The sequence below is a fragment of the Chrysoperla carnea genome, chromosome 3 (genome assembly GCF_905475395.1).
Source record: "Chrysoperla carnea chromosome 3, inChrCarn1.1, whole genome shotgun sequence".
NCBI classification, from domain to species: Eukaryota; Metazoa; Arthropoda; class Insecta; order Neuroptera; family Chrysopidae; genus Chrysoperla; species Chrysoperla carnea.
Genome location: NC_058339.1, coordinates 64,887,227 through 64,911,082, shown reverse-complemented (window position 1 = coordinate 64,911,082; position 23,856 = coordinate 64,887,227). Strand labels below are relative to the sequence as shown.

At 29.2% G+C, this 23,856-nt stretch overlaps 1 protein-coding gene across 1 annotated transcript in view; it reads right to left on the bottom strand.

The window, feature by feature from the left end:
* Positions 1 to 23,856, bottom strand: part of LOC123296184 (myrosinase 1-like) — a 90,281-nt gene that overhangs the window by 3,179 nt on the left and 63,246 nt on the right. Inside the window, exon 3 of the mRNA XM_044877645.1 lies at positions 697 to 809. Within this exon, the coding sequence (XP_044733580.1) occupies positions 697 to 809 (113 nt within the window). The remainder of the gene's footprint in view (positions 1 to 696; positions 810 to 23,856) is intronic.

Genomic DNA, 23,856 nt, shown 5'->3' with positions numbered 1-23,856 from the left:
TATGATGTCACATCATGGCGGTTCTTGTTTTACATCACGTGATATACAGATTAAAAATTACAACTTTTAATTTTAATATAATTAGACAATAATGTGGTTTTATGGCTTAAAATCAGAATATTTAAGTATATTTCTACATAAATTTTAATTTTTATCAAATTTCATAATAATTTTACACTACCGAAAGTATCTTGTTCACTCTACGAAGCTTTTTATAAGGATTTATGCCACTTCTGCACGAAAAAAGGACTGGATGAAAACCGATGAATTTTATATTCTCTGCATACATTAAATAAGGATTAAAAATTCTTATCTTAATTTTTACCTCACGAAAAAGATACAAAATTGAATACCTTATATTCAGATTATGGATAGCCTTTCTTTAAGGTTCGGTTATAATACTGAAATTCAACAAAACTATGATCATCTTTACTTTGCCGAATATAGCTGATAAAACGTTTGTATGACACTATTTCGATTGAGTCTCAAGTAAGCCTCATCATTTGTTAAGAAATTTATGTAATGTTTCAAAGCCTTACTTGCTGGAATCATTATATATAGTTTCTCGAGCAAGTATTTTGAGGATTTTTTAATAAAATTGAACAAGGCTCCCGTTATCTCTTTGTTTAAAACATAATTATTAGTTTAGAGAAGTCGATACAAATGTTATTGAATTATTTTGTTAAAATTTTTTACCATCTTGACTCCATCCGCCTTCAATTTGATATGCACCTGTCCCTACACCCCAAAAAAAATGATGTTCTGTGGTTAATTCTTGTACGTGAGTTTGCCAATCATCCGATGCATACCTATATGTAGAAAAATAAAATTTATTGCTAATGGAATTCTACAAATTAACGCTCGACAAAATTAATTAAATTAAATTAATATTGCTATAGTTTAGCTATCCAAACACAGGCGTAAAGTTCATGGTTCGAATTTTCGATTAAGAGGATTTATTTAGGGAATGAGGATAATTGGTCCTTAGAAATTGGCTTGCCTGGCTGTTTTCATTGAAAGAAAAGCTTAGAAAAATCATATAAATTTAAATTATCAACACCGAAAAATTATATCACCCTTTAAAGCTATAAAGAGGAAATTTTTTCTGTTTACTATTGACTTGACGTTTGTTTTAATAATCAGATTAATACTTTTAAACGTTACAATTTGTTGGCCTTTGTTCCTAAATTTGTGTTAATATTTTATATTCAGAGTGATCCAAGTCATAATAGCAAGAAGATTTCAGCAATGATATCGTTAAAATTATGACAATTGTTTTGATACACTCATAGCCGGAACAGCGTTCTTTTCTGTTGATATTTTGGAAAAAAATATATATTTGTGAATATTTCTCACACACCTGCATAGAAAAATTAGCAAAGTCTACAGTATGTGAACTTAGGATCATTCATGATTAAAGGCACCTCGTTTCGAGAAAAAAATTTCTAGCGCCACTGACTTTATTGCAAATAGTCAAATACAATAACGTTTTGCAATATTTCATACTCGGTTTTGGCAATATTCACTGTACTAGACCTTTTTCCTTAAATTTCAACACTGCTTTGCCTAGAAAATTATTATTTTCCGATTTTAAGTGTAACGAGAAATTGCTATTATTTTAACGTTGTCTTCCATTTGTCGAAGTCCTGCTGTTATAACTTGGATCATCCTTTATAGTTTATACAATATGGTTAAAAAAAAATTCAAATTGTGTTTACGTAAAGTATCCCAAGAAATAACACCATGAGAAAATTTTATGAATCTTTCTCATTTTTATTATTTATGTTTCACAAAAATTTCTTACTAAATACACAAGAAATGAAAAATTATTTGAAAATATATTTTCATTGCACCACTTTAAATAACATCTTTAGATCGCAGAAACCTCTTTTTTTTTACAAATAAACAAATTGTAAAAGTCTCTAATTTATTAATCAACACGAAATTATCTATTAAAAATCAAGACGATATTATCTACTATAAAAATTATCTATTGACAATAAAATGCAAGGTAATTATGCAGAATTATGGCTAAACTGATGGAATTTCTTAATATTATCATGAGCGAATCCGAAAAAGGGAAGGGGCTGTGCCCAAAAAATAAGGTGACATTGTATTTATTTTGAAAATTCTTTATTTATTCTTCCAAATCAATTTCATCCCCTTCAAAGTCATCTCCTCCGATTCAATGCACTTATACCAACGGATTTTCCAATCTTCGAAACACTGGTTGTAGTCACTTTCCGGGATTGCCTTCAGTTCCGTCTTCGCTGCTACTTGAATTTCCTCTCTCGTATCAAAACGGTGTTCCCGGAGCGGTCTTTTGCAATCTTCAGCAATTTACAAATAAATTCAACTACTAAAAAGCACCCTCATTTCGTTACCCAATCTCATGGCCAATTTAATTTTTTTTTATTTGGTTTAATTTTCCCACAGGGTCTTTGCCTGCTATTAATTATCTTGAAAAAAAAGTTAAATAACTGCACTAACATAGGACTGGTACAATATAAATCCAAGAAAGCATACATAATAAAGACAGAAAGACAACTTAAGAGAGATTTAACAGATATTTTATATAATTATAAATTATACAACGTGTTCTGTTATTGGCGGCAGAAACCTAACTTCCCAAAATAAGCTCATCAAGAGCAACAAAAGAACTATTTTCCAAATTTGGATCTGAGACCTAATTTTGAGATACGAGTAGGGCAAAAATTGATAAATTGTTCATTCACTGAGTATCATTCGATTACCAGTAGCCAATGATAAACAGTAGATATTAGTAAATTTTACTTAATGAAGGAGGTGCACTCAGCCTCTGAAATTGAGGAGCTCATAAACGAAAATATCAGCGGGAAGGTGGTAAAACACATATATGGTATCACAATGGGCTCTATAGCCAAAGTGTGTTCCTCGTGGACAGCCAATATAACCTAACCTTACCTAAACCTAGTTTACTATGAAACCTTTCTTTATATATCAATACATTGTCATTGGTAATTTTTTTTGATTGGCTTTACTAATGATACATAACACCTGCGAAACACATTCCATGAAGTTTTAGCAAAATGTGAGCGGTTTCTTTCCTTTTTCCTTATTTGTAACATCTTTAACTGTACTAAGTTCTCTGATATGATACTCCCACTGCATACATCCATCTTATTATATTCTTAAATATTTACAGTATTCAACTCTTTTCAATTTCTTATTGTCTATGCAAATTTCTAGCTCATCTGAGAAAGTGGTTTTATCAATATTTAAATAGAGTTAATTCACACACTGAGTAATTACACTTCAGTATAGCTATTTCCTGAACTATTTCCATAGCTGTGTCATCAGTATAGGAGATAACCGAGTTATTAGGGCGGAAATTAAAAACATCATTAAAATATAGTATGAATAACAAAGGCCTTAAGATTGTTTCCTGTGGTACACCAACAGTCCTGCTTATAATGTTTATAACATACTGTCTATAACTATAATATACTGTCTCTAAATATAAATCTACTAGAATTTATACCTACAATTTATTGAACTGTAACAATTGATCAGCAATTGTTAATCCTAATCAACCTGCAGCTCCAATTCATTAATAGCAATACTATGCTTAACCCGACCACTAAATACAAATTTAAGTCTACTTTGACTTTACTCTAAATTTTACTTTATCTCTTTGACAAGCCGTCGGCCGTCCGCCTGGATGAAGCCTTCGCCAGTGGAACTTGCTGCGCTTGCATATAGCTGTATTAAATACCTATTCACAATACCTGCATAATCTCAATACTATTCAAATACCTATTCACAATTCTAGATAAATTTGGTGGGAGCGCAAATAAATTTATATAAGTACATAGTAAGGTAGTATAATTATTTTGCGAGGCCATTTTGAATAGTTTATTTGTTGTCTACATCAGATTTTTCATTATACTTACACGATGAAAGTCACTCTATTAGCTCAGTTGGTTAAGTCCGTCCGCGGTATGCATAGGGTAGCCGGTTCGATTCCCGCCGTCACAACAAAATTAATTTAATTAATAGTTGTGATGGGCTGGTGTAGAGCATGGCATGAAGGAGGTGCACTCAGCCTCTGAAATTGAGAAGCTGATAAATGAAATTATCAGCGGAACGGTAGTAAAACACATATATGGTATCACAATGGGCTCTATAGCCTAAGTGTCTTCTTCGTGGACAGCCAATATAACCTAACCTAACCTATACGATGAAAATAAATATTTCATATTTGACTCAAATCCCATTTTAATATGACATGATTTAATAAAATTATGCGCACCTGACATATGCTGTGTATTTTTGGCTTAACTTACAATATATGGATTAAATTTATGATATCATTTAATTGGTAGGTATTATAATAAAATGACAACATTTTAAAAATTTATTAAATAATAATAAATCTTTTAGCCTTTGTAAAACATAGGCGGCTAATCAGTAATGGTAATAAAGTACGAAAACACAGGATTTAAAAAAAATGAAACAAAGTGTTCAACTCAAGCTTATTAAATAAGCAGTGGCGGATTAGCCATGTTGCAAGAGTAGAAAATACTGCAGGACTCACGCAAGGGCACTCTAGGTGGAAGCCTCAGATAGATTTACCAAAACAAAAAAAAGGAAAGAAATTGGAAGACAAGTGGAAGGAATTCGACAAACTTTTGGGCCACAGGTAGATTAACTGAGGTAAGACTATAAAAAGAAAAGACAATTAAGTGGAGAAAGGGAAGAAAAGAATTCAAATTTTGAATATTTTTTTGCATTTTACATAAATTTGGCCTATTCATTGAGGTGTCTCGGGTAGATTTGTAAAGGCTTAAACATAAAAAGAAAAAAAACACACACTCGTTGGTAGAATTTGCTACAGGTTGGCATGCATGGTGCAGGCTTAATTCAGTACTGTAGATGTATCTATCTCGTTGAATTTTAAGAGATAAACTTAATGATAAGTTAAAATTTGCAACTGAGAACCCATAGTATTGAACTCAGATACTTAATCAGAAAATTTGTCTATTTAGCTTAAATATATTAAGGTTTAATTCTAGAAATCAACGACATATAAGTCAACGTAAAGACTGATAGCAGTAAAGTGAACATAGTCTACAATCAACATAAACATAGAAGAATTAATTTACGTCAAGTTTACTTAGCAACTTTTCCCGATTAAATTCAAAATAGGCCAATAATTAGCCGCTTTTTTACCGTATATTAAACGGGGAAAAAATTTTTCCGCTCTTTCCATGACGGAGATATTTGATGCTTTGCTAACTTGACAGTCAACTTAACAAAACAACTTTCTTTCTTAATGCCAAAACAATTTTTGAGTTGCTCATAATAAGCCGCTATTTAACCGTAAATTAAAGGGGAAGAAATTTCCCGCCCTATCCATAACGGAGAAAAGTTATACTTTGCTAACTTGACATACATGGAGAATTATATATCTATCTGTTTTGCAAATGTTCTTGACGAGGAAGCCAACGTTCTAAAATAGTTGGGCAGACTTTGTAAATAGTTTGAAAGAGAGTGGCGAAATGGAATAACATATTAACGACTAACATTTTAACATCGCATTGGTATGGTAGATATAATAAGAAATTAATCTAGGTAATACTTACTTTATTTGCTAAATGATGAGCTAAAATAAAATTATTAAGGATTAAAAATAATTGCTAAAGTAACAAAATACCTGCAATTTACGAATTATATAATATAGTTAGATATAAGATAATAAAAATGTATTTTATTTAACAGAAATTAATTTATATATTATATTTATATTAAGTGTTTTGCAAAATATTGCAATACATTGTTACATAAACAGGGCTGTAGCTTGGGTGAGTAATCAGGGCAGGCTCAAGAAAAATTAGGGTAGGCTTATACATAAAAATTAAAAATCTTTGACACGGTAAAATTTAATTTTTGTACATATTTTAATGATTTTTGTAAAGAGATAATTTGAAAAGCTGGAGTATAAGTCAATATTCAAAGCTTTTCTAATTTTTTTATCTCGGTTTCTAGTGCAACTACGTCAAAAATGATCAGAAATGATTTTATAGAAAATTTTGATATCTACATTTTACATTTAAAATTTTTTCCATACTTTCGTAGTTTTTGACGGGTAGTTTTTAACTTTTTTCTACCCCCTTAACAGAATTCAATATTTTTTAACTATGTATACTTCAAAATGTCAAAACAAACTTACATTCAAAAATGCAGGCCTCTTGTTTGAGTGGTAGTTTAAAAGTTCATTTTATTGGACTATTACCTATAACGCACCATTTTATTAATTTAAAACATTAAAAAAAATTTTATATAATAAAAAAATACATTGTTTAGTAATGGAAAACTTATACAAAACAAGTGAAAACAAACAATTGACTGAGTTAATTGTTCAAATACAATGCATAGATAGTGTTGATTACTCTATCACATTACACATACATACATGTCACGTATACATAACTGATATCCCCATATAACACATACTATACAATTTACGCCTAACTTGCGCCCTCACTGATGTTTACGCAAAAATGTATCAAACAAAAGTTGGTTATTTTTTTATATTTAAACTTTTGTTCTATCTCTAACGGTTTACAAGATGGGTCCGACAAAAGACCCAATTGAATGTTGGTCATTTACGAACTCGATCTCACTTTTTACGTCCTGAGTACGCTGTAAAAATTTCAGCTTGATATCTTTTTTCGTTTTTGAGTTATTCTGTTGATAGACAAACGGGCAGACGGACAGACGGACAGACAACCGAAAATGGACTAATTAGCTGATTTTATAAACACCTATACCAAAATTTTGTTCATAGCATTAATATTTATAAGCGTTACAAACTTGGGACTAAACTCAGTATACCTTGCATATTACATATATGCATAGTATAAAAACTTTGATGAGAAACTGTAAGAAAATTAAGAGTCTTTTATAAAAATAAAAAAATACTTTAAACAAAAATTATGCTCGTTTCGGGAAAAAACTGGTGTTTGTAAAATAAGCATATATTTTAAATTTTCTTTGAAAAGAAACACAAAATTCACTATATTAGTAATGAAAACAGAATTTTTAAGTACCACATACTTAATAGGTAAGTCTTTACTGAAGTAGTTAAAACTTTTAGGTATATGAATAAGGGTTTTCTTTGTGCCTTTCCACCAGCATCCACAAGATATATTATTTGTTTGATGATGGTTTTATAGTAAATTTTGTTAAACATTATCAACATTTTCAACATCAATTTAAACAAACAAACAAACAAATGACATTACATGAGTTTTATTTCGAAGAAACAAATATAAGATTTGTTATAAAAGGTAAACATTTCCAACGGAGTACATATCAAAAAATTTTAAACTTTAAATAAAATCGATTCTTGCGTTCAATCAACCATCGGAAACGGATAAATGTTGATATCACGCCTTCATGACTTAAATAAGCCCTTAGGGCCCTAAAGTTATTACAAAATTTTTTAATAGGTTTACTTTTTTGAAGATTTTTGTCCACTATGTTAGTTTTTGTGTCAAGTAAAGTTTCTTATGTCATTTCAATTGTCATTTTAACGGTAACTTCATAGTAAAAATTATTAAAGACATTGATTTGCTATGGTTCTCATTAATCGTGTTCCTTCGAATTAACCTACCCTTTATTACCCGAATGGTCATAACATTTCTAACGGTAGTAATATATTTTTTGTAATTGATAAGATGTTTAAGCTCCACAGCGAAAAAACCTGATAGACATTATGAGATACCATGTCCTGATTATTCACTTTTTGGGGAAATCACAGATCTTGGGTTAAACGATCTTGTGACATTTTTGGGTTCCCTAGTGGAACAGTGAAAATGGAAATTAACTTAATTTTTCAAAAAGTTGTATATTTTTTTAATCGATTGCAGGGAAGAAAAATTTATTTTCATCTCGAATTTTTTATTTTAAAACGACAAATGTATAGATCATCTCAGCTGTCACTAGGATAACTTAATAATATTTTACACTGATAGTCTCAGTTCTATGGATTTAGGGCGACACAATTTTATGAGCAGAAATATTTTAAAGGCGAAATAATTCAAGTCCGACCCAAACTCTTTCAGGAAAATGTATTGAATATTTTATTGATTGAATTTATTTTTTAATTTGCCGGGAATTCCTTTACAAATCAGTTGAAAATCAATCCGTGCCTAGGGAAACATCAAGCTCAAACACGCCGCTGCTCATAGTTGAAAAGCGTTAAATTTTAAACGTTTAATTTTACTTAGAATTTATTTTATCTTGACATGGCAAAATAATCTTGTTTCGTCGAAATATTGTTTACCACTAAAGCTTTTCTACAAAGTGAAAACATATAATTACGTAAGTGTATATGATTTTGATTATCACTTCAAATTTTAAATTAAATAGTTTTACTGAGTTTGTAGTAATTTATTTTAACACTTAGTCGATGATAAGACATGATAAATGTAAATTGTTTTGTGTGTTTGAAAACTAGTTTAGTTTAACTATAGCTGTCCGAATGTATGAAAACAATTTTCTCCGTATGTGTATGTATAGGCCAGAATCAAGTAAGGAAGGCAAAAAAAAATCAATATATGGATATTCGATATTTCGTATAAATCAGCGCTGGATTCCGATGCTTGATTTGTCATTATTAACATTACCTACTCAAAGGCGATATTTCTTATACAATATCAATTTTTTTTAAATATCGGTTTTAAGGTAGTATGTATATCACTATCGAGCATTTTTTATTACAATTATTTGAAATTGCATGCCTTAGTAAATAAAGGTAGTACGAAAGGTAACTTTGATGGCGATTTTTGTTATAACTTCATGAATAAAAGAGATGAAAAATAAGAATAGTATTTTTCGATATCTGCCTTGGTTTTCGAAATATCGAAAGGTAAATAATTAAAGATAATTTACAATTTTCGATATTTTGAAAATTACTCCAGATATTGAAATATTTTTTCGTACTTTGTAGTTATAACATAATTCACCATCAAAATTGAAAATTTATAAATATTATAACTAGCTGATTCCCGCTCGTTTCGCTTGGCACACTTACCATTTGGATGTGAATCTATACTTCTTTTATTAACGAAATGTTTAATTTCGATTTGATATTTATTGTAAATTTTTCAAATTTTAAATAGGAAAATCTAGTGCCAGTCAGTGAATACACAGATTTCCGCATCACCCATGAAGTACTGTGTATTGGGATGCATTCCCGTTTTTGTAATTAAATAGTATTTTATTTTCAGTAAATATTAAATTAATTATTCATATAATTTATAAGAGTAATCTATCTTTCTTTTTTATGAAAGAAAAATTTTTACAAAATGGACCTTTAGGACTTTTTTTTCATTGTTTATTTTTAACGAATTTTTCTGAAAAAAATCCGTTGAGATAGAAATTCCGTAAAATCCGTTCTTAGTGGACGCCCATGTCATGAAAGAGGTAAGTATGCGAAATTTGAAATTAATCGGACCGATAGTTTCGGAGATTTCGTGAGTCAATCAGTGGTAAATCGCTTATATCGATTCGTGATGAGTCAATCAATGGTAAATCTATATATATATATATATATATATATATATACTAGCGGTCCCGACAGACGTTGTCCTGTCCCGTAAAAACGTAACTCCAATTCATTAATACCTATACTACGTTTCGCCTGTCCGCTAAACCCATCCCGCTAAACCCCAATTTAACTCCTATTTATTGGAGTGGCCTGACCTTCGACCTTTGGCCTGGTCTTTGATAGTAGAGCTCGCTGCGCTCGCATATGGCTCTAATAAATGCCTATTGACAATACCTGAATACTATTAAAAATACATAGTACACATAGTAAGTTGTAAAATAATGTGATATGATTTATATGCGCTCCCACCATTTAATGAAATTTCATTTTTTTGGTACGGAGCCCTCAAAAACAGTTGTACTGGACCAAATTGTGAATCTAAACCATTCTCGAATCCCCTTGAACTCACACAAAAAATTTCATCAAAATCGGTCCAGCCGTCTAGGAGGAGTTCAATTACATACACACGCACACAAGAAATATATATATATTAAGATGTATATATATATATATATATATATATAAAATCCGGACACAACGGATTTCTTTTGTTTTCAAGAATTTATTAAGATTTTAACTTTAATTTCAATAGTTTTTTGTTTTAATTTCCATCCACTAGTTTTGGAGAAATTTATGAAAATATATCATCCATCTACCGCTTTCCCATAAAACCACTGTTAAATATGCCTACTTTTGAAGTCATTTAGTTGTTTAAATAATCGGGCAACCTCCCCTAAAATTTTCAGAATTGATTTAAACTTAGGTCAACATCATATAAAAAAAAAATCTAACCTTTTATCCAAAATTGCCCTGGAGCTCGTATATCCTTAACGAGTCAATAGAGTCAAACTGATTTTCATGATGACTGAAGATGAGACTTACTTAGTAAGTCTAAGTTTGATATTTACAGGATTTATAGAAATAATATCTAGGTACTATTGAAGTTCGTAGGAAAATTATTGAATACACCCGATGTGTTCATGGAAAATTATATTTGGATGAAGATTTTTGCAATCAGAATTGATTCAAATTTTGGAATGATTGTGTACATATTTATTCATTATGGAACTTGTCTATTTGAAATTTGTAGTTAACCCGTCTATTTATCCCACAGAATTTAATTACATATGTGCATGCATAATTTAATTCACAAAAACTTCTGTGGAACTATTCTCTGGAACAGGAACTATTCCTCTTTATACGAACACATATATACTATATCGTATATCAATACATTGCGCACAGGAGATGAATCAACCCTATCAACTAATTTAAAAAAGTCCAAATTATGTGCTAACTGTGCAATAGAGCTAAAAATTTTGGACTAGGTACATATTTTCCGATTTCACAATTTTCGAGGAATTTTTTTACATTCCATTTCCCATTTTTGTGAGTACATGGTCTGCTTCAAACATATGTTTGAAGCAACAAACGTTTCAACATTTGTTTATGGGAAATTTATAATATTTAATAATTTATGGGAAACAAGTGAAAACAAACAAATGACTGAGTTAATTGTTGAAATACCATGCATAGTCAGTGTTGATTTCTTTATCACATTATACATACAAACATGTATAACTGATAATCAAGTATAGTACATATTATAAAATTTCCGCCTAATTGGCGCCCTCACAGGTAAACAGTGATGTTTACGAAAAAATGTTTCAAACAAAAGTTGTTTAATTTTTGATAAGGAACATTTTTTACATTTAAACTTTTGTTCTATCTCTAACGCTTTACAAGATGGGTCCTACGGACCCAAGACTCAATTGACCTATGATGCTCATTTACTGTTAAAATTTCAACTCGATATCTTTTTTCGTTTTTGAGTTATCGTGTTCACAGACGGACGGACGGAGAACCGGAAATGTACTAATTAGGTGATTTTATGAACACCTATGACAAAATTTTTATCCTAGTATCATTATTTTTAAGCGTTACAAACTTGGAACTAAACTTAATATACTATGTATATTTCATATATGCATGGTATAAAAACCCAAACGGAACTTCTGTTTGAGTTTTTGTCCACCGTTTCAGTTAGAAAAAGGCTCTAAGAAAAAAGGTAATTCAATGGAGAGTGTTCTAAGATAAGCTTTTTAAATTAACATATTTACAAAAAAATCGAATGTATGTACATTCGATAGATGCCACTTTGCTTTGTAGACAAATATTACCTAAGCAACGCCTGTTGTTTGTACTCCACATAATTGCGAAATAAATTGTCAAAAATAGTTCTTTTGGTTTTATTTCGTATTTTATATTTCAGTATTTTCAGATGTAAGAGCAAACTCTTACGAAACCATACATTTTACCGGGATAAAATGTAGAATGTGTGCTTTTCCAGACTATAATCTATCTCTGTGCCTCCCAAATCCGTTTGGTAGTTTTTACGTGAAAAAGTAGCAAATAATTTGGTAGTTTTTGCGAGCCAAAGAAATTGGGACCAAACTGGCGTCTGAGCAATAGAAGCTCTGGCAAAGCTCCGGGTCGTCAATCGAGCATTGCTCAAAATTTTTGGTATGCTTGCATAAGAGACTCAACAGTGTTAAATATTGTTTTTGAAATAATATTAATAAATAACTAAATTTTTATAGAGTTTATGGAACATTCTCATTAAACGTAATTTAAAAGCAGGTGCTCATTGTAATTGATATGCACAAGTATGTAACTTTTAATTTAATAAACTTAAATTTCATAGAATTATGTTATACAATATTGTCTTTAAAATATCTAAGAAGTACCTATGTTTATATAGAGTGTATTATATAACATATAACAGAATACTAACAATATTACATTCAAAAAGTTACTTTGTAGTTTTAAGAAGTTCTCGACTGTTTCTATAAAAACATCCGAAATATAAACCTATACGATTTCTGTACAGCTCATCGAGGAAATGAAACAAAAAATACCGTCTAACTGAGGAATTCTTTCCTCGTCAGTAGATTTTTATGGGAGCCGGTGGAAAATGTTTGAAAGAGTGTACTCAAAAATGTCATATACATGAGTGATTGTGTTTTGTCGATTTACGCCCATGCGGCGGGGCAGAAGTTCCCTACTCCCGGACACTATATTCTCTTTATCAAACATTTAAAACTATCTATATTAAAACTATTGGAATGTATATTTTACTTTTGACAATTCTAAATTTTTTTTTAGCTTTAACATTTTTTACTTAACCTCCCCGTTTTCGAGATATAAAACCTCCCCGTTTGAAACAAAAAAAATCTTCATTTTCGTCAATAACGAATTTTAGGTAAAATTTCGTAATTTTTTTTTTCTAACGTTTATATATCAAAAAGTCCTATTAGCTCAGTTGGTTAAGGCGTAGCCAATTCCGTCCGCGGTATGCTTAGGGCAGCGAGTTCGATTCCCGCCGTTGCAACAAAAATAATTTAATTAATAGTTGTGATGGGCTGGTAGTGCATGGTATTTGCATGAAGGAGGTGCACTCAGCCTCTGAAATTTAGGAGTGGATAAATGAAATTATCAGCGGAAAGGTGGTAAAACACATATATGGTATCACAATGGGCTCTATAGCCTAAGTGTGTTCTTCGTGGATAGCCAATATAACCTAATCTAACCTAACCTAACCATATATCAAAAAGAATGAGGTTTGGTGAAAATTGTCAAGAGTACAAAAATTCTTAGAGTAGTCCAATATATATAATATCTTATGACTTTCAAATAAAGTTTGTGACCGTAACTACGAAATAGTCTTTATTTTCCTCAACAACGATTTTTCGGAAAAAATACGCAATTTTTTTTTTCAAATGCTTATATCTCAAAAGCGGAGAGGTTAAGTAAAAAATGTCAAAGCTCAAACATATTTAGAATTGTCCAAAATATACATTCCAATAGTTTTTTTTAAATGTTTAATAAAGAGAATATGGTGTCCGAGCGTACTTCTGCCACGCCGCATGGGCGTGAATCGAAAAAGCACAATCACTCATATATATGACATTTTTGAGTACACTCAGACAAACATTTTCCACCGGCTCCCATAAAAATATACTGACGAGGAGAGAATTCCTGAGTCAAATGCTTCCTTTCGTACAGTAACCATACAATTGTTAAAATGCGGTACACACATTTTGTAAAATCAAATACCTCTGGCTCCTGGAGTAATAATAATATAATAATATTTGTTTTCTCAGAATAGTATAATAATAATCGCAAAAAAGTTTTTAATTAAATACAGACAATAAATTAAAACAATTTTGTGAAAGTCCCTTCTATATTCTGACTATTTATTAAATATGACACCTACTACGTTCGAAGACTATCATCCTGGTGTGTGAATAAACAAATTTTTCAATTTTTTCCACAACCATGGTCAAGAGCTTTCTTTTTTTTCAGTTTGTTCGTATTGTGAAGGGGTCTGTAGTCAATTGTAGAACACCCCAATTTGATATTATCTGTAGACTTTGACAGTGGTAGTAGCTCGTTTCATAATTTTAAGTACTTAGAAGAATGGACATTTTTATACCATGTATATGAAATATATCAAGGTAAACCATTTTTAGTGCGAAGATTGTAACGCCTAAAAATATTGATGCTACGAACAAAATTTTGGAATAGGTGTTTATAAAATCACCTAATTAGTCCATTTTCGGTTGTCTGTCGTCTGTCTGTCTGATATCAAGTTGAAATTCTTACAGCGTGCTCAAGACGTAAAAATTGAGGTCGTGTTCGTAAATGAGCAACAGAGATCAATTAGGTCTTGGGTCCGTAGGACCCATCTAGTAAACCATTAGAGATAGAACAAAAGTTTAAATAAAAAAAATGTTTTTTATAGAAAAATAAACAAACTTTTGTTTGAAACATTTTTTTGTTAACATAACTGTTTACCCACGAGGGTGCAAATTTTATAGTATGTATTATAGTATGTATGGGAATATCAGTTATGAATATATGTGGCTATCTAAAAATGGATATCTTTCTTTACTTACGTGTCGTCAAAAAACAAACGATTACGTCATCAACACTGTCTATACATGGTATGTCAATACTTAACTCATTGTTTGTTTTCACTTCTTTATTTTGATTTATTTATATATTAGTAAAAAATTTAAATCTTTTATAATCTATATATATATAGGAGACTTTCTATAGATATAGATAGATAGATAGATAGATAGATAGATAGTCACTCATCACGATGTCTCTGGAACTATAAGACCTAGAGACTTGAAATTTGGGAGGAATATTCCTTTTGCCAAGTAGAGGTCAGCTAAGAACGGATTTTACGAAATTCCACCCACAAAGGGGGTTGCGGGGGTGTTCATGAATAAAAAATTCATATTTTTCAATTATGGCTTTTAATAGTTCAAAACTTGGTCAGAATGTTTTAAATTACATTTAGAAATTTTTTTAACCTTCGGAGGGTAGAAAGGTGTAGCGAGAAAGTGGGAAGGAAATATCAAATATTTACAAATATACCTAAGTGGGGTATCAAATAAAAGAGCATGACCTGTACATTACAAAACTGTTATCCAACGCAAGGAAATGTGGAGGGAGGGGTGCAAGTGGGGATGTTGCCCAGCAAAGCGGGCGGGTAACAGCTAGTAGTAACATAAAATTATATTGAACAAAAACTTAAATTTTGCGGTTTTTTATGAGTTCTTTTGTTCTTCTTCGTTTTCTGAATTAATTTTGAGTGAAATATTATGTTATTTTGGAATGATGTTTTCATACAGTTTTGTGGTAGGTTCAATACAAAATTGAATAAAAACATTTCGCGAAATAATTTTTTCTTTGTTTTTATAAACTTCAAAGGAATATTTGTTAAGTTTATAAGTATACCTAATAAATAATTTTTAGTATTGAATTTATTTATTTATTTTTTAATGTAAATAAGCTTTTTGAAATAATAATAATAATTTACCTATACCTTTTTTGTGTAAATCGAATTTATTCAAATTTCTATACAAACAATTCTGTTGACGAAAAAAAATATTTTGTTGATATTCTTTTTGACATTTTTAAATAGATGAATGAATTTTGTGTTCTTTTTTTTTTGGGAAAATTCAATATAGACATCCTGTTATATTGAAAGTTATGCGAATTACTGGAACAAATATTATAAAGAAGAGGATGTTTATTATGTTGTCTCATATAATCTAAGCTTGAAGTATTGTGCTTTTGTTTCAACCGTAGTTGGTAAACTCTGCACCTCAAATTAATCATTTATTTTAAAATTATATTCGAAATTAGTTAAATTTATTATAAAATTATTGTCAAAATTAGTTAAATTTATTATAAAATTATAGTCAAAATTAGTTAATCATTGAACAGTGGAGGAGTCTTTATATCTTCCTGGCCAAAATATAATGAAAGGATTTTTTTGCTCAAAATTAATTCAAAAGTCTATTTAGATGCACGTATCTTTTATTAGGCAAAAATTAAAAAAAAATTTTATTCATATTTGTCTTCAAACCCAATTTTCCATTTTTTTCTTTAATTTTTTCTGCTTCTAAGCCACTTTTTGTCTTATCTATGCATGGTTTTGTTCCCACGTAACGAGATTCTGGAATTATAAATTGAAAACTTTCACTGGATTACTGATTTCATCTTTTTTTGACTTTTGTCCTAAGCTATTTTAATCTATTCTTATCTTAGCCTTAAAAGAAAAGGCGCAAATTCGCGCAAAATATTTTTTTTAATAAACATGTTATAGAATACTTTACCTTTATATAAAATATTTTTTCCGACAAAACCTGACACATAAACAAAAAGCTTTGAGTATGATAAATTTAATTTAAAAAGTTATCTTTTTAACAGAAAATATGTATCACAAATATTTAATTATATTAATAGAAACATTAACATTAAATACTAATAAATAAGGCACAAACCTCTTCGTCTTCAATATTTAATATAAATCTTCACTTAATTGCACTAACCAACACACTAAACATAAATTGAATGACACGGTGAATCGAGAGCGACAACAATAAATAACATGCACCTCTAAGAGCAGGCAGATTACGGCTAACAAAGCAGGTTGGGGACTAGGTTAAGGTAACGTAAGTAGCTTGTTTGTTATAGAGTGGTTATCTATAACTGCACCAAAAAACTTTCAATGCAAAACAAAAGAGTTGAGTTTTCTGACTTTTGGCCATAAATTTGGTATAAATACTAAATACTGTGCATTGCTTAAACTAATATTGATAGATGGTGAATTGTGTGTGTATTATGAGAGGACTTACCTGGAGGGGCAGTGCAAATGTTGATTAATCAATCTTACCTTTATTTGATGAAGATTAAATCATCTTTATTTTCTTAATTACGAAAAGTGGAAAAAATGACTGGCGAGTGGAAAAATTTTGAAAGCACTGAGAACAGTAAAATATTTGAATTTTTATTTGGAACTTTAAAATTTATTATTTCTCAGCGCTTTCTACACGATTACTTATAGGCAATAAAAATCTGAAATACAATTAAAATATTTTATTTAATTTTTAAAGTGTTACAAATTACAATAATTATAATTACATTAGCACAAATTTCGTTGCAAAAATTAATTTTATTTGATAGTTCCTGTAATAAATTTGGACAAAGGAGATCAAAATTGGGACACTAGTCGAGTTAATAAACGATTTTATCCCAAGAATTTCTGAAAAAGTGATCAAATTTTAATAATTTTTTGATTTGTTTATTGTGGTCAGTAATATTGTTAATATCATATATAATCGGATCGTTTTCAGAAAATTGTCAAGTTTTTGAAGTTTTTGATTTTGTTTATCGCCTGTTGGTACATATTAATAACAAATATTGATAATGGTATTTTTAAAGATACATTGAGCTTTACAGTGATGTACTTATACTACAGTGCTCCAAAAATCGCTACGGTTGAATTATCATATAATGGGTGTTTTAACCCCTTAGCTATCAACGATATTCACCATTTTTCAATAGGTACCAACTCTTATTTTCCCACAAAATGAAAACATAAATAAAAATATAAATAGTTTATGAAAATTTGCAGTCGCACACAATCTTTGAAGAGTCACAAAAAATATTCGAAATTTTATCATGCAGGATAGTTAAGAAACAATGAATTTTCCACCAAAGGCAAACTAGTTGGTTTAATTTGCTGTATCTGTACCATTTTCAAAAATTTTGCGATTATGTGATGATATTTGGGAACTTCACATTATTATTTAAAGATTTTAAGAAAAATTTTATCGAGAAAAATTATGTAAGGGCGGTTAAATAGCGGTTAAATTCGATGGTACGTACAAGTCTAAATATAGAGCTAATGTTCTAAATAGGTTTGATAGTTAAGGGGTTAAAAGTATCTATGGAATGGATTCGTGTGAAAAAGTCAGGGCATTGAGATGTATCACACATATATTATATCTGTTAGATTTTTGGTACTGGTCAACCAGACCAGTCGGATATACTGGGTGGGTTAAGTTATAATAAAATATCATCAAATGAAAGATAACATTAAAATAATATAAGTATTATCGAAGATAATAAATGTGAACTCTAGGATATTTCGAAATAAAGTTCGATTTTTGCCCCAATTTCTTAGATCAGTTTTTGTATTTTATAAATACGTATTTCGCTACCAAGTAGTCATCATCAGTATGAAATAGCTTATCGTCAGTCCGCCGCCAAATTAGTAACGAGTAACATACATAATAAGAGTAATTACGATTAGCTAACAAACGCTGATGATTGGTAGTCGAAATACGTATTCATAAAATACAAAAAATTGATCTAGGAAATTGGGACAAAAATCGAAAATTATTAAAATAATGTTAAATTCTCAAGAAAATTAAATCCGGGAAAGCTTTCTCTTCTAGATATGAACTGTTGAATTTTAGAAAAAAAAAGGATATTATTGATGAATATTTCCGAAGAGGCTGTTTAGAAAAATTGAAAATTTGGTACATAATACCCCATCGTTTATTTCATAACATGTTTATTTTTTTTAACACTTTTATTTGCAATAAGACCGTATTGGCCGGTTTTCATAACTTATCATAAGTAAGCTATAAATCATGAAAAATGCTTAGTTTATATTGTAAATTTTCGGTTTCTAATCAGGCATTTTGGTATTATTCACAATAATATTCTAAAATTTCTACACCCTGCATTTAGAAAACAACGTAAGTTTATTGATAATAGCCATTATTTGAACAGAATCTATCGTTTGATGAAGTCCTACTGTTAAGACTAGTAAAAGATCATAGTTATCTTGATCTTGATGATTATATCTCGGTATTGGTCTTGTATTATCAGTTTAAGTCTTGGTCTTGGTCTTGCAAAAAAAGTCTCAGTCTTGTTCTCGGTCAAGCGAGTTTTGTTTTTTATCTTGCATCCACCATGTTTTGAATTTTTTAGTTTCGATTAAGTTCGATTCGAACTTTAAGTCTTATTATTTCAGAATTTTTGGAATCTTACTTTTAATAATCAATATAAAATTAATCAATTTTTTTTACATATATATATATTATTTATATAAAATGATAAGTACTGATAATCAGACTTCCAAATGTCATCCAAAGTGTATTTTATCGAAAGTTAGTAGATTTGTTATAGTTTCTTCTTAATTTTCTGATTTTACTTAAAATGTGAAAGAAAAATTTACTTAGATATAATTGACAAATTTTTAAAAGGGTTCATTAATTATTTTCAACAATAAGTTTGGACTTGTAAAGTTAGGTCTTGGTCTTGTAGAATTGGGTCTTGATCTTGATTTGAATCCATATAGATAGGGTCTTGAAATTGATCTTGTCGAAGTGGTAGTTTATTGGTCTTGGTGTTGAAAAATTTGCGAGAAAAGGACCAAGACTGAAAAACCGATACTAATTTTACTCATGACTAACTTTAACCATCCTGCATATCGATACAACTTTTTTTTACATAAAAATAATAAAAATTTCTTATTTACTAGGTTATGTATTTTTAATATTTAAGCTATTACAAAATAAAGCACGTTTTCACAATATTTATTTTTCAAAAATGTAATAAAATAGGTATTAGTATTTGATACATAGATTCTGTCCGTTATTTGTACAAAGTTTTTATACAAAATAATATAACAGCTTATAAAAAACTTTTTTTGGTGAGTTAAATATACATTTACATTGTCAATATAAAAAAGGAGTTCCAAAGTATTAAATTTTTGAAAATAATATTCTACAAAAACTATATTAGATTTGAAAATAAACAACAAAAATCATGTATATACTACAAAAAAGCTATGTAATTGAATTTAGTTTATAGCGATTTTGAAGGCGATGATCTATAGTCAATAATTGAACAAAAATGCCTTTCTAGCGGTGATCTTAAAAACGTGTCTGCCTTGATATGCTATTTTAAATTAGTAAAGTATTAACATTGACTTTATGTACATAGACTAAGCATCACCTATCTTTCCATGCATACAGTGAGAAGCGTGCCAACATCTGAGGTAATTGCTTAGGTCAGCTAGGGACTTTTATCAAAAAAATATATTTATCAAAAGAATATAGGGACATTTATCAAAAAAATATACTTTAAATATAGTGGCATTTATCAAAAAAATATACACAAAATGTTTACATATAAAACATCGTGATTTTACTGAACTTTTTCACTTTTTGACCTAAGCAATTACCTCAGATGTTGGCACTCTTAAAATCGTTTGACACTCAGTCCATTTAATGTAATGTCAATGAGTATTAACCCATTTTCTAAAATTGAATTCTCCGTATGTTATGAAGACAAATTATCGCTCCTAAAATTTCTTTTTGGTATAGAAAAGGGTGAAGATCTATACATATAGCTATAACAGTAAAATCTTTAGTTGCCGTTATGTTAACTCCGTAGAAAAAGTTGGAAAATGACAAATATAAATTACACTTTTACACAAATTGCGCATTTTAATATGACTTCATTCAATTATGAGGTTTGCTGGTTTTTTGTTTCACAGGCCATTGCGAAGGTCAAAACATTTACTCTTGTCCTTTTATAATGAAAAAGCCATAATTCGATGAAAACTCACAGAATCAATTTTGCAGCAAGAATACAATAAGAAAGATCTTTAAAGTGAGCTTTAATAACAGTCAGTGTTGAATAGTTCAAGAGAGAGCTATGGTTCAGAGGATAGATTGTACTAATTTTAAATTTAGCTTAAGGCTGATGTCTTGCTATGAGCATAGTGTCGGAAATGTCGGAAATTATAAATGTTTTTATACTTATTAAGGATGTTAAAATACAACTACATTTTAGTTCATATCATTTTAGTTTTTTAAATCTAGAAAAAAACTGTAAGAAATTTTAAAAAAACTAACTCTTCATTCATGCATTTTCTGGGTAAATAAATAAAAACAATTAAGTATTGACAGTTTCATTTTTGTGACATGATAATGCAAAGTTAAACAATTTTATTGTATAATTAAAGTATAGTGATTGTAAGAGAAATAACTATAGTAGCAAAATTTTAAACAACTCATCGTACACAGTACATTGAGAAACAGTTGAGTGATACAGTATAGATAAAAATTATTACCTGTATTGAAATAAAGGTTTATATACCCAACCCCGCATATATTTCTAAACTTTTTGACAATACTGTAGCAAGATAACAGCTTTAAGCCTATTTTGATAAAACAATAGCCGAAAAACGTGGACGGTATCAATTTGACTTATGAATGGATAACGCATGGAAAAAACTCTTTAATGTAGGTATTTTTTAATACTTTCTAAAAAAATTTTTTTACACGATAACATGTCAAATGAACCAGATCCATATCTAAATCTATTTATTGATGTACTAAAAATCTTGAGTTTTGGTAATTTATAACAAAAACTTATCCTACTGACAATTATTATTAAAAAATAACCCTTATAAAAAAAATTAAAAATAAATAAAAAATATGTTTTTTTTTGTTTCAGAACTTTTCGTTTGTTTAGGTCTGATGAATTTATTAAAATTTTTGTAAAAAATTTATTTATTATTTATTAGGTATAATATTATTTTTTTTGTTACATATTAAAATTGTTTTACTCTTTATTAAAAAATATTTTTTCAAAAAAGAAAAAACCAACTCATTGTTTAAAAATAGTTTTATTTAATATATTTTAGTTAAATAAAACGAGATTATGCCTATTTGTATTGCATCGAAAAAAATTCGACAGACATAATCCAAGTTTAGAAAAACCATAGTGTTTTTAATTTTATAATTTTGTACAAACAAAATTATTTGATGTAATATGTGTTGAATTAGTTTTGGAATGTTTATGCATTGTTGAAGAACTCATACGACATCGATGCGGTTCGTTACCACCGCGTGATCCACAAAATTTTCTATAAAACGCTGTGTTCATTTTTATGGATGCACTCTGTAAAATAAAAACAACAACGGTGAAATAAATTATGTTTTAATTTAATAGATATAGTGAACTATTTGTTAACGACTCATAAGTCTAGATGGTGAAGTATAGAAATACTGATCTTAAAAGTAGATTAACCACATATACTGGTTGAATTCGAAATGATGTCTAGAAAAGTGTATCGGAAGCGTAAAAAATTACAAAAGTTATAAACAATTATAGATGAAAAAAAAAAATTCATAAAATATTAATATTTAAGAAATTAAAAAAAAAAAAGTTTCTTAAAGAGTAAATTTTCAATAAAAAACTTTCACTTCCCGAAGTCTATCTCCATTATTTTCAATTTTAATTTGAGATTGTTTTAATATCATCAAAAACGAGCCTCTCACAATAAATTATTTTATAAGGTATTAATCATTAATTTGAAAAATTATAGTGTATTCTGAATACTTTTTACTGAAGAATTTATTATCGTTGGAAATTGATCTTAAAGTTAATTTTTCAACAAGTTAGTCAATTATTTACCAACAAAATTTTCTCGACTTTTCGTTTTCATTGTTAATTAAAAAAAATGTTTAAATAACTGGCGTAAAATTTTTGGCTTCGCGAAAACCTTTTGATGTATATATACTTAACAAGATCACGTCGAGAGAGTTAAAACAATTTTTTTAAGTTATTACATTAATATTATAAACTAAGTATTGGAATTTTTTAAACTCTATACCATAATTTAAAAAAATTTTTTAATTCATATTTAGGTCTACCTTAACATAATTAGTTACTGTGAAATACTCGTTTTTGACGATATAACAACAATTTAAAAATGACGCAAAAAGACTTATCTTCAGCATTAAATTACAATTACAAATAATGGAGATAGGTTATGGGTGTGGGAGTTTTTTATTGGAAAATTCCTGTTCAATTTCTTAATAATATTATGAAATATTAGCGAAAAACACTTCCGGCACATTTTTCTAGACATCGAATCCAACGAGCTATCACACGATACTATCGGTATTTGTATATTTCACCAATTTCGAACTTGTCGACTAGACTATGTTGTTAAAGTTTTGTTAAGAAACTGTTTTAAACAAAAGTTTTTGTTGTTTTTATAAGACTACTTTTATAATGTTATTTTATTTTTCTATTGAGCACGAAGTAAAACCTTACAACTTCACCTGAGTTTATAACGGAAAATTTACGTTTAATATATTTGTGTTCAGTTGAGTGCTGATATCAAATTTTAATTTTCTCAAAATTTAAAATTGAAAGGTAGACAAACAAAAATTTTGATTGGACAAACGTAAATATTAATTTCCTTCAAATTTTGTGTATTTTTTAGTTGGTGGGGAGCGGCTTTTGATGGGGGGTCATAGACTCTTGCCTGCTAGGCTCTTATCCAAGGTTGGGTACATTTCATCATTTATCCAAACACTTTATTCGCCTTATTTCTGTATAGTTTTTCGATGTGACTTCAAATTAGAATACTGAATAATTAAATCATTGATGTCTTACTAATGTGCTAATTGGTATGTATAATAATAATATGGGAGCTGATGAAAGAAATTTTCGCACATTTTGGGCAAAGTTGAAAACATATTTTATCGATAGTACTGATTCAATAAATAAATAACCTATTGGTCTTCACGTCACAAAATAAAACTTTAAATGTATAATTTGAGTAAAGACGAAACTTGAAAACGATTAAACAAAGTCAACGATGTGAGAAAATTTAAATATTCCAATCGATAACTTGTAAAATGCGTCTTCACAGATGTTAGACATTCCAAAATTATTTTTGCAATGTCTTACACCTGGGAATACTTGAAGCTCTTGGAAGACGATGTTTGAAACTGAAATTTAATGGAAGACGACGATTTTCCGTTAAATTATTATGTGAACTATCTACTGACAAAATCTCA